Source organism: Nannospalax galili, unplaced genomic scaffold (genome assembly GCF_000622305.1).
Source record: "Nannospalax galili isolate Female #2095 unplaced genomic scaffold, S.galili_v1.0 scaffold186, whole genome shotgun sequence".
NCBI classification, from domain to species: Eukaryota; Metazoa; Chordata; class Mammalia; order Rodentia; family Spalacidae; genus Nannospalax; species Nannospalax galili.
In genome coordinates this window covers 4,316,133-4,332,221 of record NW_008358774.1, presented here as the reverse complement: position 1 = coordinate 4,332,221, position 16,089 = coordinate 4,316,133, and the positions used below count along the sequence as shown (strand labels likewise).

The 16,089-nt window shown below is 36.8% G+C and overlaps 1 protein-coding gene across 1 annotated transcript in view; it reads left to right on the top strand.

Annotated features, from left to right (window-relative positions):
* The window catches only part of Pex7 (peroxisomal biogenesis factor 7), a 96,827-nt gene that overhangs the window by 9,301 nt on the left and 71,437 nt on the right, over positions 1 to 16,089 (top strand). The window contains exons 4-5 of the mRNA XM_008822053.2: positions 12,324 to 12,401; positions 12,969 to 13,077. Of these exons, the coding sequence (XP_008820275.1) occupies positions 12,324 to 12,401; positions 12,969 to 13,077 (187 nt within the window). The remainder of the gene's footprint in view (positions 1 to 12,323; positions 12,402 to 12,968; positions 13,078 to 16,089) is intronic.

Genomic DNA, 16,089 nt, shown 5'->3' with positions numbered 1-16,089 from the left:
TTCCTTCCTTCCTTCCTTCCTTCCTTCCTTCCTTCCTTCCTTCTTTCCTATCCTCCTGCCTCTACCTCTAGAGTGCTAGGTTTGCAAGCATGTACAGCCATGCCCAGTTTATGTGGTGTTGAGGACTGAACTTGGGGCCCAGGCCTCATCTATGCTAGGCAAGCATTCTACCAACTGAACCACAGTCCCCAGCCTTGATTTCTGTACCCTCTGAATGTTTTATAAGATGTATAATCCATTAAAGTTTTTTACCATTGCTTTTAAAAACTGACCTTTGAGCAGCATGCAACTGTTAGTATTCTGTTATAGAGAATTTGTGTTTATATATTTTATAGTAGTAATATTCCTGCATTAGTTGTTTTTTGTTACTGTGACAAAAAAAAAAAAAAAAGACTTATAGGGAGTTTATTTAGGTTTACAGTTCAGAGGGAGGGTCCATGGTACGAGATGCATGGAGCAAGAAGTTAGAGCAGGAGACTGAGAAATCACATCTTCAGCCATAGGCAGAAAGAGAAAGAGAGCAAACTGCAAGTGGGAAGAGGCTATGAACTTTCAAAGCACACCCCCAGTGACACACTTCCTCCAGAAAGACTACATCTCCTGAAGGTTCCATAAGCTCCCCAAATGGTGCTGTCAACCAGGAATTGAGTATTCAAATGTGAACTTATGGGGGACATTTCTCACTTAAACCACCACAGTGCCATATGATTAAAAATTTTAAAATATGAATTAATAATCTTCTTGATAACAACAGAAGCTAAGAATAATAGGTACCAATGAAAATATTAATATAGAATGATAACCAGTTATATATTTAACATTAGTGTGGTCCTTTTATATATATATATACATTTAAAACTGTATAAAAGAGTTCTCAACTGAAGGGAATTTTTTCCTTTTTGGTCGTGTTGGTGATAAACCCAGTGCCCTATGCATGTTAGGCAAGTACTCCACTACTGAGCTATACCTCAGCTTCTTTCCTTTTCTTTAAGATTTATTAGTATTATTTTTAATTTATGTGTATATGTGAGCCCGCATGAGTATATGTGTACCATATACATGTAGTGCTTGTGGAGCCAGAAGAGGACATCCTGGAACTGGAGTTACGTACAGGTAAACTGCCATGCGTGTGCTAGGAACTGAACCTGGGTCCTCTGCAAGAGAAATAAGCACTGTGTCCATGGAGTCATCTCTCCAGTCCCCCTTATTTTTCTTTTTAGCACACTATAATAATTATAGTAAAAAAATGCGTATTGAGTCACAATCAGCCATTTTTTTTAGAGTAGATTAATGCAAGGAGAGCTTATGTTTTAAAGTAACAGTTTAAAACTTTTGTGACTAGAGAGAAAATAGTTTCTAGTTAGGTATGAGCTAATTCATTTTCTCAGTTTGGATTTTATTGCCAGAAGGATATAACATCTATTATTACTTGAGGGGGGCACTGTTTAGTTTTTTAAAAATTGAACTTGTATTAAGAACTCTAGACATGCCTATACTGGTAGCACATGTTATGTGCCAGGTGTGTGTTAGTCACTAGAGATGCAGGCATGTATAAGACTCATATGCTTGTTTCATGTGTTTGGGGCCATGCAAGCAGACCAGTTTAATACAATGTGATTAATATTGAAGTGTTTAGAAGGTACGCAGGAAGACCGTGGGCTATTTGAGCTGAGTTTTGGGCAATTAGAAATTTGCTAAGCAGATTAAAGAGGAAATGGCATCTGATATGGATGAATATCTGATTAGATCAGATCTGTGAAAAAGCTCATGTTCAGGCAGCCACAAGTCCTTGGGCCTACCCCATACACTGTATCATACAGTGTGTGGTACATTCATTAGTGGGAGATAGAGTTGGGAAAGTGGGCATGGGTCATTTCCAGTGGCCTCCAGTGTTTGGCCAGAGGAATTGGAATTTTCCAAGAGAAGGATAGATTATATAAATGTTGGATCATGCACCAAAGCAGAAAAAATAGCATACGTAGATGGATAAATGTTACCCATTTCCCCTGATCTGCTTCTTCAAATGGTAGCTGTTGATGGGACCATACTATAATTCAGACAGTAGAAATTTCAAAATTTAAAATGAGAAGAGTGTGCCAAATGTTTTAGCTCAGTGGTTCTTAAACTTTGCTGAGCATTAAGCATTGCCTGGAATACTTTTAAAAATCTTCATGCTCAGGTCATGATGTTTGGGGTTTGGAACAAGTTGTCAGTACTATTTAAAGATTGCCAGTTGACACCAGCGTATAGCATTCTTTGGAAGTTTTTAACTTAGTAGGTATTCAATTCTAATGACCTTGATGTTTGCTATCTAATATTTTTGAGATTATAATTGTTAACATGTAAATTAAAAAAAATCTTTAATAGGTGTTCTTGCTAGTTTTAGCTGGCAACTTGATACAACACAGAATCACCTGGGAAGACATGTGGGCATGTCTGTGAGGGATTGTCGTGCTTGTTAATTGATGTAGGGAGACCCAGCCCTTTGTGGTTGGCACTATCCCTAGGCAGGGTGAACAGTGTGAGAGAATAGTGCAGCAGGCAGGCAGGCATCCATGCATTCTTTTCTTCTTTGCTCTTGACTGTGAGTGTGATGTGACTAGCTGCTCCAGTTTCTGTCTTGACTTCCCTGAAATAATGGAGTGTCACCTGGAATTAGCCACATAAACCATTTCCTCCCTTATGTTGCTTCTTGTCGTGAGTATTTGTCACAGCAACTGAAATAGAACCAGAACAATAGCTTTCTCTTGCATAGTCATTATTCACATTCCCTTATCTAAACTTAAAACTTTCTAAAAAGTTGTTACAGAAGAAAAAATGGTATTTTAAATAGGTAGAGACTGTAATAGAATATGTTTGAGTAGAAAAGGATTTTCATGCATGATTATTTCTACTATAGCTGTCATCTTTCTCACACCCTCAGTGTGGGTGTCAACACTATGCCTGCTTCCAGAGCTAGCAAGCTAGCATGGGAGCCACAGATAGGAATTAGAACCCCATCTCTTCTATTTTAAACCAACTAGGAAACGTGGGAGAACTATGCAAAAAAAATTTTTTTTAAATTTTGAGACAGAGTCTTACTGTATAGCCTAGGCTGGCCTTGAACATGCTGCTTAGCCAAAAATGGCTTTGAACTCATGGTTCTCCCACTTCAGCTTCTCAAGTGCTATCATTACAGACATGTGCCACCATAACTAGCTTTATTCAGTCTTACTTGATAATTTGAGATATGAAACTAGAAAATAGTTTTGTCACAAGCTCATAACTAAGTCAATTTCATGGAGGAATTATTTAAACGTAATATATCATATATTTTTATATAAGAGTAATACAAGCATGTGTTTAAATTATTTACCTTATTTGTTGTAAATATGTGCTATATGTATAAATTTCAAAAAAAAACCAGTGGAAATGCAATGCAAAAACTAATAAGAATAGTTACATATAAAGAGAGGAGAGAGAAAGGGGAGTAAGGGTACAGATGGAAATAAGTGTCTTTAATTATAACTGATATTAGACTTTTGACCTAGGACCATTGAAATATTTTTTATATTTTTTAATTTTTAAAATTTTTATTTTTTAGAAGAAGCATTTCATTAAAGCTTTAACGTATTCAATAACAATTTCCAGAGCAAAGATATATTTCTTTCCAAAGTGGCTATAAAATTTTTAGGTTCGCCATTGAATTAATACAGTTATACAATATTGAACTTAGTATAAGCCCTGTAAGACATAAAATTGAACGAGTTTTTAACCTTTAAAAAAGATCTCCATTTCATTTTAAAATATACTGTTTCTTACAGAAAGACTCATTGTTTTTGCTAATAACACTTAAATGTTGGCACATGCATCTCTAATCTGTATGTATCTGATTATTACTAGTCATGGTTGGTTGCACTCGGATCCTTGGCACCTGTGTATGTCTATAAAGTCATTGCGTAGATTTCAGTGGTAATGTTTGTCACCTCAACTAATTAACATGATGTAAATTTTTATGCTTCCTTCTCAAATATAACTCATTTTTTAAAAATTGGTTGAAATATTTTACAAAATTAGAAGTCACAATTTAAAGCAAGATGAAAAAGGCAGTACTAAAGAGTGGAAACAAACAGAAGCAATCTCGTGGCCTACTAAGCGACTCCAGTCAGGTATTAGAAGTAATTCTCTCAAGTGACTTTAAAAATACAGTATTTGGGGGCTGAAGAGATGGCTCAGTGGTTAAGAGCACTGGCTGCTCTCACACAAGACCCTGGTTGGATTCCTGGCACCCGCATGGTTGCTAACAACCATCCCTAACCCCAGTTCCAAGGCAATGCGGGTGTACTTGCATACATGTAGGCAGTACACTCATATACATAAAATAAAATTAATTAATAAAATATTAAAAAATACACTATTGTGGTTGGGTATCCCGAGGGGATATATTTCATAAATGGAAAGAATTAGAGATTTTAAAACTGCATTTAGAAAATTATTATTTCAAAACTCTCATCTATGTATTATAAAATGCTTAACAGTAGTCATGGCATTAGAAACCAAAAGTTTTACTGTGAAAGAAAAGAGATTTGGGAATGAAGAAAGTAGGTAGAAGCACTTCCTCTTAAAATTGGCCCTGAACTATGCATATAAACTCATGGTTTATTTATCTCTGTCAAAAATACGTACTTCCTAGATGTTTGCTCTATAAAAGGAAGTCGCAGTGAACATTCTCAGTGCCTAGAGTATGGCTTTCTAAATGATACTTGTAACACATACAGTGGTCTTGGAGAAAGCACCTGTGCTATGACTGGGTAGGAAATACACAGGATGAGTTTAAGACATCTTACGTCAGAAAGCAAGAAAGCTGTGAGAAGAGACAAGGTGAAAGGCTCTCATTGGCCAAAGATGAGTAACAAAGCATCACAAAGAATGCCTTGTAAAGCTGAACCCCCCCCCACACAAACATGCACACGCATGCGTGCCCACACACACATGTTTGCATGAAATTATGATCAGAAAAAAGCCATCACTATGATGTCTTGGCTTTCCTGTATGATTTCCTTATGGAGCAAACAAAAAGTTGATTAAAAAATTCCTTGTAACAGAATCCTACATAATATATGCAGAAAGACTTGCAGAGAATTCCCATTTAGTGTGTTCTAATGGAATAATGACTCTAGGAGACAGTCATGTGCCAGTGCTAAAACCATTAATCCAAGACTGATACATCTCTATAAACTATCTAGGACCACTAAAAGTGGGCCAATCAGAAATTATGTTTCCTAATCTAATAGGAAGCTAAAAAATGAGCTGAATTCAATTAAGCCTCTAGATCTAACTTCCAATTTAAAGGAAATAGGAAGAGTCAAGGAAGAAGTTAAATATCACTATTAGGAAACAATTAGTCAAATCCAGCATGTGGGACCATGTACAGTATGACCAACTTAGTTCCTTCAACAAACAGATGTCATGGGAAGGTGGGCAGACAAAGCAAAGTGAGGAAAGGAGTGTTTTCCTTCAATGGAAGAGCCTTAAGAGTGCAACAGGTAACTGCAAAAGATACTTCTGTGACAGTCGGGAGATGTGAATATATCCTGTTAGAAGATGTGAGGGAGCCATTGTTGGTCTTGTTAGGGATGAATATGACATGCTAATGTTTTAAGAAGATGCTTATCTGCTGAGGTACTTAGGAGTGAAATGGTTGATGTTAAAATATCCTAGCAGTCAGTCAGTCAGCACTCATGGGTCAGATGAATAAGATGACAAAATGTTAACAGTTATGGACTACTCTGTAGCTTCATACATGTTTTAAAATTTCCATGATGGAAAAAAAGATTTTGAAATTTGTTCTATATTAAAAGAAATATATAACCCTTTCTAACCACTCAGTAATTAAGTCAGTATCCCTTTCCTTTGCATGAATGCAGATAAGTGTAAAAATTCTGGGCATGTTTTTTCTTGACTATTTTTAATTAAAAAGACCAACGTACAAAAGGGCACTACTTTATAGTAGATTCAATAGGCACTCTCTGGGAATTGGTTTCACTAATAAAGTAAGTCCTCTCAAACTGGTTTGGATGAAGTTCAGATTTGATAATACATCACAAAATACAGTTCAGCATTTTTCTTTTTTTGTCTTTCCCATTTTTTTTCAATTAATTTTCTTCACTGCCAAGAGTAATTTCATAAGATGGGCCTTCAGAGAACCCTGCTTTTAAAGCCTAAAATCGGGGCTTTTCTTCTTCCTTTTTAGATGTAATTTGACTGCTTGTTCTCCGTTTGTTGAATGGGAGCAGAGAGGGGTTTTGGGAATAGAGAAAAGATATGTGAGTACACAAAGATGGGATGTTCCTTCCATGCAGATTTGTTCTGTGTTCCTTCATGTATCACAAGAACTTTAATCAGCTACTGAGTGTAAGGTACTACACTTGGCCTAACTGGGAAAACAGCCAAGTCTGTCCTATCCTTGTTTTCTGGAGTCCTTGCCTGTACCATGGAGAGATGCTGGGGGAAGGGCTGAGAGTGGACACAGTGCTGCAAGTTGGGAGGAGCTTGTCTGGGCAGGAAGAGCATCCCTGAGAGTGAGGAATGTACTGTTTTAGGTAAAGAAGCCAGAGGAATAGTGTGAGAGGCAAAGCCAAGACTACCTAGAAGGGAAAGATGGACGGAGGCTGTGGGCATGGAGCAGTCAGCATTTGGCCATTGGCTCAAGTCAATGGAAAGGCATTGCTGACCTTTAAAGAGTTGTTAGGAAATATTTTCTATATATAAAATATATGTAAGATGCAAAAATACATTGGACACTTGAATATTTACCGCATAGCTTAAGAAATAAAACATTGTTTATACCCCTAGGTACCTCTTTATAATTCTTTCCTTCTTTTTCCCTTTTATTTTACTTCTTCCCAGAAGCAACCACTATCTTCAGTTTTCTATTTATATTTTCTTTGCTTACATATGTATGCATTCCAAAGTCATGCATAGATTTGCATGATTTTGACCTTTGGGTAATACAGATCAACATGGATGAATCTCACATAATGTTAAGTGAAGATGATAAGCTGCAGAAGCCACATAATATTGAAAGACTTTGGACAAGGGAGTGACATTAATCTGAACTTATAAATATGCTTTTATGTAGGATGGGTGAAGGGTACACCACATAAAGCAAACAGGGATGGTGGGGAAGGTAGTTAGAGGGTTGTCACACTCAAGTGATGGCTAGCTTCTTCACAGGAATCATATGCAAACACAACTCATGGCCCCTAAGATGTTCTCTCTCTAAATTCCTCTCTTCTTCAGATAGGGCAAGCTTGTTCCTTGCTTTATCTTTCCCTCAGGTCTAAAGTCACACAGAACTCAGAGGTCTTCCCTGTTCATTGTAATTGTAGTGAGAAGTAATCCTTTGCCCTTCTTTGCATTTCTTCACTGTGCTTAATTTTTCTTGTGGTTTAGAAAATCACAGCATTATATATATATATATATACATATACATATGTATTTATTTATTTGTAGTTATCTTATCCTACTAAAATATAAGGTCCATAAGGATTGCTCTTGTCTAGCATTGTAACCCCCTCCTCCCTGTGCCTTTATATCACAGGTGCTTAATAAGTGTTTGTCAGTTGGCTTGAAGCCGGTATAGGAGAATCCAGGTGTCTCTTTAATTGTATCACCAAACACATCTCTCTGGCTGCTGCAGACTTTTTTGAGAACCTGAGGTCATTGCCTGCTTATACGAGGCATTTCCCCTTGCTGCTCTGCTGTCACTCCAAACTCAGATGTGTACAATTTTATATTGGCTTTTTTCCTCCAGTCTTCCACTTTGGCTAATTGTACCATCACCAAGGACTGCACAAGCCTTGATGTTACCTCTCAGTGTTCCCTAGCCCTGATCCCTAGGCTGCTGAATGTTCCTGTTTTTACATTTTGTTTTATCTTTTTCTTTTTGAGACAATGTCTTTCTGTGTAACCTAAGCTGACCTTGAACTCACTACGTAGTACAGGGTGCCTTTAATTAAACATAATGCTCCTGCCTCCGCCTCTCAAGTACTGGGATTATAGGTGTTTGCTGCCGCAAACCTTGTTTATGTTTTTGGAATTGTCTCCCATCAATTCCCCTCTGCTTTTTAAGCCTACTAACATTTTAGCTGGCCCTTGTCGTCCTGCTGGAATCCACTTTTCTGAGCATCAAGCTGAACTTCCATCACAGCATTCCTTTTGTGCTTATGTCTGTTTTTAAATTTTTTCATTTTTTCAGCTTGCTCTGTCTGAGGAATAGAAAGAGCAAAGGATTGAGAGAGAACACCCTAAAGCACCAGAGTCGGGTTTGCATGTGATTCCTTGTCATCAACATAGCTACGTCTTGAGTGACAACCCTCTAACTGCCCTCCCCATCCATTCCTGTTTACTTTTATGTGGTATACCCTTCATCCATCCTGTATAAAAGCACTTTTTAAAAGTAATTTAATTTTTTGTGTACAGGTATGTGTGTGTATGTGTAAGTCCACGTTTATGTAGGTGCATATGCACATGGAGGCTAGAGAATGATCTTGGTTGTCACTCCTCAGGCACTGTCCACCTTTTTGTTTTTCTGAGACAGGATGTTTGCTTGCCTAGATGTAACTCACAAAATAGGCCAGGCTGACTGGCCAGTGTGTCCAGAGATTCTCCTGTTTCTGCCTCCCAGTGGTGGGATTACAAGCAAGCATGTACCATCATATACCTTTCTTTACATGGATGCTGGGGATTGAATTCAAGTCCCTTCCTGGCTTCTGCATGTGCATATGGGCACACACGCTGACAAACATACCCATTAGATGTAACTCACAAAATAGGCCAGGCTGACTGGCCAGTGTGTCCAGAGATTCTCCTGTTTCTGCCTCCCAGTGGTGGGATTACAAGCAAGCATGTACCATCATATACCTTTCTTTACATGGATGCTGGGGATTGAATTCAAGTCCCTTCCTGGCTTCTGCATGTGCATATGGGCACACACGCTGACAAACATACCCATGGACATACACTACACACACACACACACACACACACACACACACACACACACTTTTTAAAAAATATTTTAATTTTAGGTGTATGAGTGTATTGCCTGCATGTAGCTAAGTGCACCCATGTCATGCAATGCCCACGGAGGTCAGAAGAGGCTGTCAGAGCCCCTGGGACCGGAGTTACGGACAGTTGTTAGCTGCCATGTGGGTGCTGGGATTTGAACTCAGGTCTTCTGCAAGAACAGCCAGTGTTCTTAACTGCTGAGCCATCTCCCCAGCCCCGACACAGATTTTTAAAAACAGATGAGTAATTATGAGACTTTGAAGCCTGCATCTCATTGAAAGTGTAGAGACTGGAGTCTGAGCTGAAGGTGTAAGCTCTTGAGTTAGTGGTTTTCTGTATGTACAACAATGATGAGCGTTATGGAGATAAATTTGATTGATTAAATGATTTTAGCAAACAATTACTGAGTACCTATTTTATCATGGTAAGCATAGATGTACTCAAAACTCAGTGATTTTGTTTATGAGGATGTCTCCAGAATTTAGTAGGTATGGTACTTATTTGACAGTACTTTTAGCAAAATATGGTAAATGCTGGATTAAAAGTAGGAATATGCCACTGATAAAAGGCCCAAAAATGAGCACCCGACTGAGGGGCTTGTCAGGGAGGCTTAGGTTGTAAAGGCTGTAATGTAGTCACATCTTGAGGAATGAGTACGAATTTACAAATGGGCTGTGACTTTAAGTTCTTGGACACAAACAGTTCATGAAAACAAAATGAAATTTGTCTAGGCCTAAGAACAGCTCTAGTGAAGGATGATGCCAGTGAGGGCTGGTTGGAACTTTATGCTAAGAACAGTGGGAAAACAGTACAGATTTAAAAATACATCTAAGGTATATGTAAGATGTAAAAATGATTTTGTTGATATCACTACCCAAGGCTACCCAAAATTCTAACTTAATAGTACGTCAAGGGGGCTGGAGAGATGGCTCAGTGGTTAAGAGCACTGGGTTATTCTTGCAGAAGACCCAGGTTTGAATCCCAGCACCCACATGGCAGCTAACAACTGTCCATAACTCCAGTTCCAGAGGATTCCACAGCCTCTTCTGTCCTTCATGGGCATTGCATGACACGGTGCACTTACCTAAATGCAGGCAATACATACGTACACAATAAAATAAAAATAATAAAAAAAATAGTACAGCAAGGAGCATACTATACAGCCTAGCATAGCAAGTGAGTGTGGGTTTTCTAAAGGCAGTAGATGCAGTTCTGTGACAGAGCACTTGTTTAGTATGTGCTAGGCCTTGGTTCAGTGCCTGGGTTCAGATTTCAGTTCTGTATCTCATTAACTTTGGGACTTGAACAAGATATTTAATCTCTCTGGACCTTGGCATATAGTTATCTACCTCAAAGCATCCAAGATTAAGTGAGGTAAAATGCATAAAGTGTTGTTGAGAACTTCTGACACACAGTGCTCACTCAATAAAGAATTTACTATTAAAGATTATTATTATTTTTGACTAGTCACATTAGCCTAAAGAAGGAATTGACAGACTGCTTATGGGCCAGGGCCAAACTGATTCTGATGTTTGGTTTATAAATGGGGGGTTGTTTTTGTTTTTAAACCTCCCCCCCAAAACCCTAAAATGTTGATATTTAATATAGAGTCCTTTATTGAAGAAGTCATTTACTGTATGTTCTTTATAGATGACAAACTAGCTCACAGTCTTCAGTGATTGCTTCCAAACCCATCTTCCAGTCGATGATAAGTAGACGTCCTGCAGCTCTTGCTTTTTGCTGTGGCTTCTGTTTACTTCATGAGCTGTTGTTGGATTGTGGTTTCTTTAGTGTTCAACTGCTCTATTCTTTTTGCATGAATGTGGACAGCAAGAGGGTAGAACTAGGGTGAAGTGTGAGGCACTCATTTGATTATAAATTTGAAGGGAAGAAGAACATTTGGTACTCAAGATAATCTGTTAATGCAACCTTTTGTCTGATTTTTGAGACATGGTCTCATCATTTAGCCTTGCCTATCCTAGAACTCACTGTGTCAGCCAAGTTGGCCTGCTGCTTCTGCCTCCCAGGTGCTGGGATTACAGATGTATACCCCCCCCACAACTTAATATAATATTTTTTAAAAATTAAAATGCAAAAAGTCCATGATATACAAAACACATAATTTAGATTTTTTTCAATTTTATTGAAATAGTTAAAAATAAACATATATGTTTAAAGGTTTACACTATAGTGTTTTCAGATGATTATGCTTTGAGTAATGATTCCAATAATCAAGCTAATTAGCTTAATCATCCTCTGACATAGTTATTTTATGTGTGTGGGGGTGAGAACAATTTAAAATAAACTTTTCATAGCATATTTCAAATGTTCATTATAAATATTAGTATGCTGTGCTTTGCATCTTTAGAACTTACTCATTTTGTAACTGAAAGTTTGTACTTTTTGATAAAAGTCATTTCCACCCCTACCTCCCAGATTCTGACTACAACTATTCTAAGTTTGATTGTTTTGGATTTCATATATGTGAGAAAACATCAAAATTTTAAATGAAGTTCTGATCCGTATTGCAGATTTCCTCCCCTAAAGCTCTTAACATGTCTCAGCCATAGTACTGGGTAGTAGAGACTTCCCTCCCCCAACCCCCCTCCGCTTTCATTTCCTATATGTATGTGGGAGTTAGAGTTTTAAGATTCACAATAATCTGCTGGCTGATCACATTTAATGACATGCTCAGGTCCATCTCTGGACTACTTTAATAAAGTATAATTATGCACATATTTTGTTGAATTCAGCTTACAGTAGTGTGCTCTCTCTCTATATATATATAATATATATTTGTTATATCAAATAATAGAATGAAAAATATTTCTGTAAGTTTTCAGGTGGTTTGTTTGAAATAGTACACTGTGACTAGTGAAGCATAAATTAGAGCAGCACTACTGGATAACGATAGCTGCTTACCAAGAGATCGGAAGGATGCACAGGTTTTTATAAGACTAGATAGGGATATTAGTTGAATTTTAATGCTTTCTGATAAACACCAACCAGGTCTTGGTGAAGAAGGTTTGGAAATACTCTGTAGAATCAATTATATTAAGACAGAATGGAGCCATATCTGTAAGGAGCGTAAGCATAGAAGAACAGACAAGATAGCCTTTCCACTTCTCAGACATCATGTAGAAATGGACAGCACTTGGTGTTTTAATGAAGCAAATTAGTTGTTCTAGCAGATTGTCACTATTATAAAGAGATAAAATAGAATGTTGAACTTGTTGCTTTTTTGCTTTCTAAACTCTTTAAAATGTTTTTAGGTATATAGTGTTGATTGGAGTCAAACCAGAGGTGAACAGCTTGTGGTGTCTGGCTCATGGGATCAGACTGTCAAAGTGGTATGTCAGCATTATTGAATTTAAAAATAGATACTCTCTTTTAAAGATTCTATTAAACTCTTTCCTAAAAAATTCTTCTGTAGCTTTAAACTTTTACAGTTACTTTTCTTTTCAAATGTGTATATTGAAATATGTATCAGAATTTAGGAAATTTTAGTCTTAGCATTGGTTACTTTAGTCCTTTAAAGACCACCTTACTTTATGTAAAAATAGATCTTAAAACCTTTGAGATGGGCTAGACATGGTGCACACCTTTAATTCCAGCACTCTGGAGCCAGAGGCTGGTGGATGTCTATGAGATCAAGGCCAGCCTTGTCTACATAGTGAGTTCTAGGCCAGCTGGGGCTACAGGAGACTCTGTCTCAAACAAACAAACAAACAAACAAACACCCTTTGATATATATATATAAATATATAAAAATATGTATATTTAAGCATGTATATATACACACATGTATACATACATGTATACTGCATGTTATACATATAGTGTTATGCATGGTATTAATAGTATATATAAAGTAAACATTTGAATTTATCTTTGTTAATTGATTTGTTTATTTGTAGTGGGATCCAACTGTTGGAAATTCTCTGTGCACCTTTAGAGGCCATGAAAGTGTCATTTATAGCACAATCTGGTCTCCCCACATCCCTGGTTGTTTTGCTTCAGCCTCAGGTAAAAAAATTCTGAATTTACCGAAAGCCTTACTTGTAGTTTAGGATGGCCCTCTTTTGCCATTAGGTGGTGCTATGTACCCTAGATTCAGAGAAATGGGAGTGCTTTCCTATTTTGTGTTCTTAGGACCTTCCTAGTCTTTTCTTTTTCGTTGCAGTGCTGATTGAACCCAGGGTTTGGTGGGTGAGTGCTCTGACTGAAGTACATCCACAGCTCTGAAGATCTTCCATTTCTTGCCAACCTCTTGGAAACAATTAGCTGAGGTCCCAGAGTCTGTTTCAGTGAATCTAAACCCTGAAGAATAAATTCTAGTTTTTCAGTAAGGACAGATTTGCAGATTGTGATATCATAACTGAGATTAAAAAACACATTTGAAAGAGGTTTGTCGTTGTAGTTTTAGAACACTATTGAGCCTATGATATACAAGTAGGCTTTTCAGTGAGCAGATTGAATTTGGAACTGAGAAATCTGCCCTGGTGAACAAAAAATTGTGTCCTTGGCCCACGGTTGGTAAATAAAACCATTTCAATAAACCAGAGCACCGGGGAAGATGGAACAGAGCATAGGGGGCAAACTACAGCCTTTAGATCCAAGTGACTCACATTTTGTAAATAGTTTTATTGTGGCACAACTATGTCAGTTCACGTGCATATTATCTATGGTTGCTTTCATACTGTTCTAGCAGAATTGAATAGTTGTTACAGAGACCTAATGGCCCTTAGAACCAAAAATATTTATTGTCTGGCCATTTACAGTTGTTGCTGATTCCCAGAACCTTGAAGAGAGAGAACTGGAAGCTCTTTTGCAGTTAGTTGTTTAGAGGAGAGAAGACAATGGTTAAAGGAGGAGGTGATGAGCTTCTAGCATTGTTTTGTTATTTAATTATCCAGTTTCCAAAGATAGACAGCAACTATGTAGTGTCAGTATTCTTTTTTTGCCAGTAAACTGTGTCAGTGCTGTGAGCTATTGAATTATATCAAGTGGCTTCCACAGAAATGAAATGTCACAGAGATTCTTCTGCTAGTTTCTCTTCTAATTTTTATTTACTTATTTTTATTTTATGTGTATTATTATTTTGCCTATACGTATGTAAATGCTGTCTCTCGAGCCCCTTGATTAACCATCTTTTATGCTTTTAATTTAATGTAAATGTTATAGATTTTATTCTTGATATAAAACAAATCTGTGAAGTGACCACAGTTCATTTTAATGGTTATAATTTTACCACTTAATATTTGTACCATTGGTGAAAAGTCTTAACATAGAGGATGTTAAAATTCTTGCAAGTATGTAAACTGGGTTGAAATTAGCATACTTTTCCTCTAAATGAGAAAGGCTCTTGGGCCTTATAGTCTCTAGTTTCATAGGGATCATTACAAACCTGGGATGAAGATTAAATCTATATTCAAAAGGAACTGAAAGTTCTTCCCTTCCATTGAAAGTCGAGCTCTAATTGGCAACACTTGCACTATAAATTAAATTTAATAGTGAGCATAATTTTATATATCAAAAAAAGTATAAGTATAAAACTTCTGAGCTAGTGATAAGTTTTCAAAATTTTTTTTGCTTTACTACTATTTGTTTGTTTATTATGGATTATTTAAACTTCTAAAACTGCCTTCATTTCGTTCCTCTTTCCTTCCCTGTATATGTTAGATTTAAACTTACTCTACCACTAAGATATACCAGCAGCCCATTCTTTTAAATCAGTCCGTCTCTCTTTCTCTCCTTTCCTTTCTTTCTCCTTTTTATAGTGCTGGCGTTGAAGCCAGGGCCTTGAGCATACTAAGCTAGTGCTGTACCACTGAGCTATATCCAGGTTCCCTTCATTTGCTTTTAAATCATTGTTCTTTTTATCCCTATGACAAAAACAATACCTACAAGCAAAATCATAAACTAATACAGCTGCATTTATTTAAACATCAGTCACAGTTATGTGGATGAGCACCTTATTTGGACTGCGTCATACTTACAATTGACTCTTCTGTTTCCATTGACCTTTGTGTAGCCTGGTGTGTATAATATTGACTCTGGATATTGTAAGTAGATATTTAGTGTGTGATAATGAATAGCAAAAAAAAAGGCTACAGGTAGTATATAATTACAATACTTAATTTTTAAATGATAATAAATGGATAGTATATAAAAAGCATTTTTAATCAGCAGGATAAGCATTTGTAGAATTAGGTCTGGTTTTATAGGTGTTGCTGGAAGAAGGGCTCAGGCTTCTCTTACATTGGTTTGAGCACCAGGTGATGCCAAGATGTCAGTAGCTCCAGCCCCTGTATCCTTTCTGGTTTCTGTCCATGAGAAAAAGTGAGATTCTTTCTTGAACATCTAGGAAAGATTTTATTTTCTCTCATTGTTTCTAATGGGTACATAAAGATGTTCCTGTACTAGTCAGTTTGCCTGGGGAAAAGGAATGTAATGATTTCTTTACTGCCAGACTTACTTCTTGAAGTTAAGAGTGGAAAACAGGAGAAGGCAGTGCTCAAAGTACATATGATAAGGATGGAAAGAGTGTCTTGATTAGGTAGAAGTAAGTGGCTATATTATGGGACACAGTATTCTTTAAATTAGTTGTACACTCGAGACTTGAAGTAAATGAAGGGGATTTGAGGAGTTAAACTGAGCACTGGACTATAAAATGTGTTTCTTTCTTTTTTCTTTTTAAAAAAACTTATTTAATAACCACACAATCAAAGCATTTCATTGTAACAGCATTGACATATTCAATAACAATTTCCAGAGCTAAGATGCATCTCCTTCAAAATTGGCTGTAAATTTTTAGGTTTAGAGTTGAATTAATACAGTTATATAATATTGTACTCAGTATAAACCCTATGACATAAAATTAAATGTGGTTTTAAACTTTAAAAAAGATCTCCATTTCACTATTAAAATACACAATTTCATTCAGAAAAATTCAATTTCAGTACAATTAACACTAAAATGCACATGTATTTCTAATCTCTGTATATCTGATTATTACTAGTCATAGTCGGTTACTTT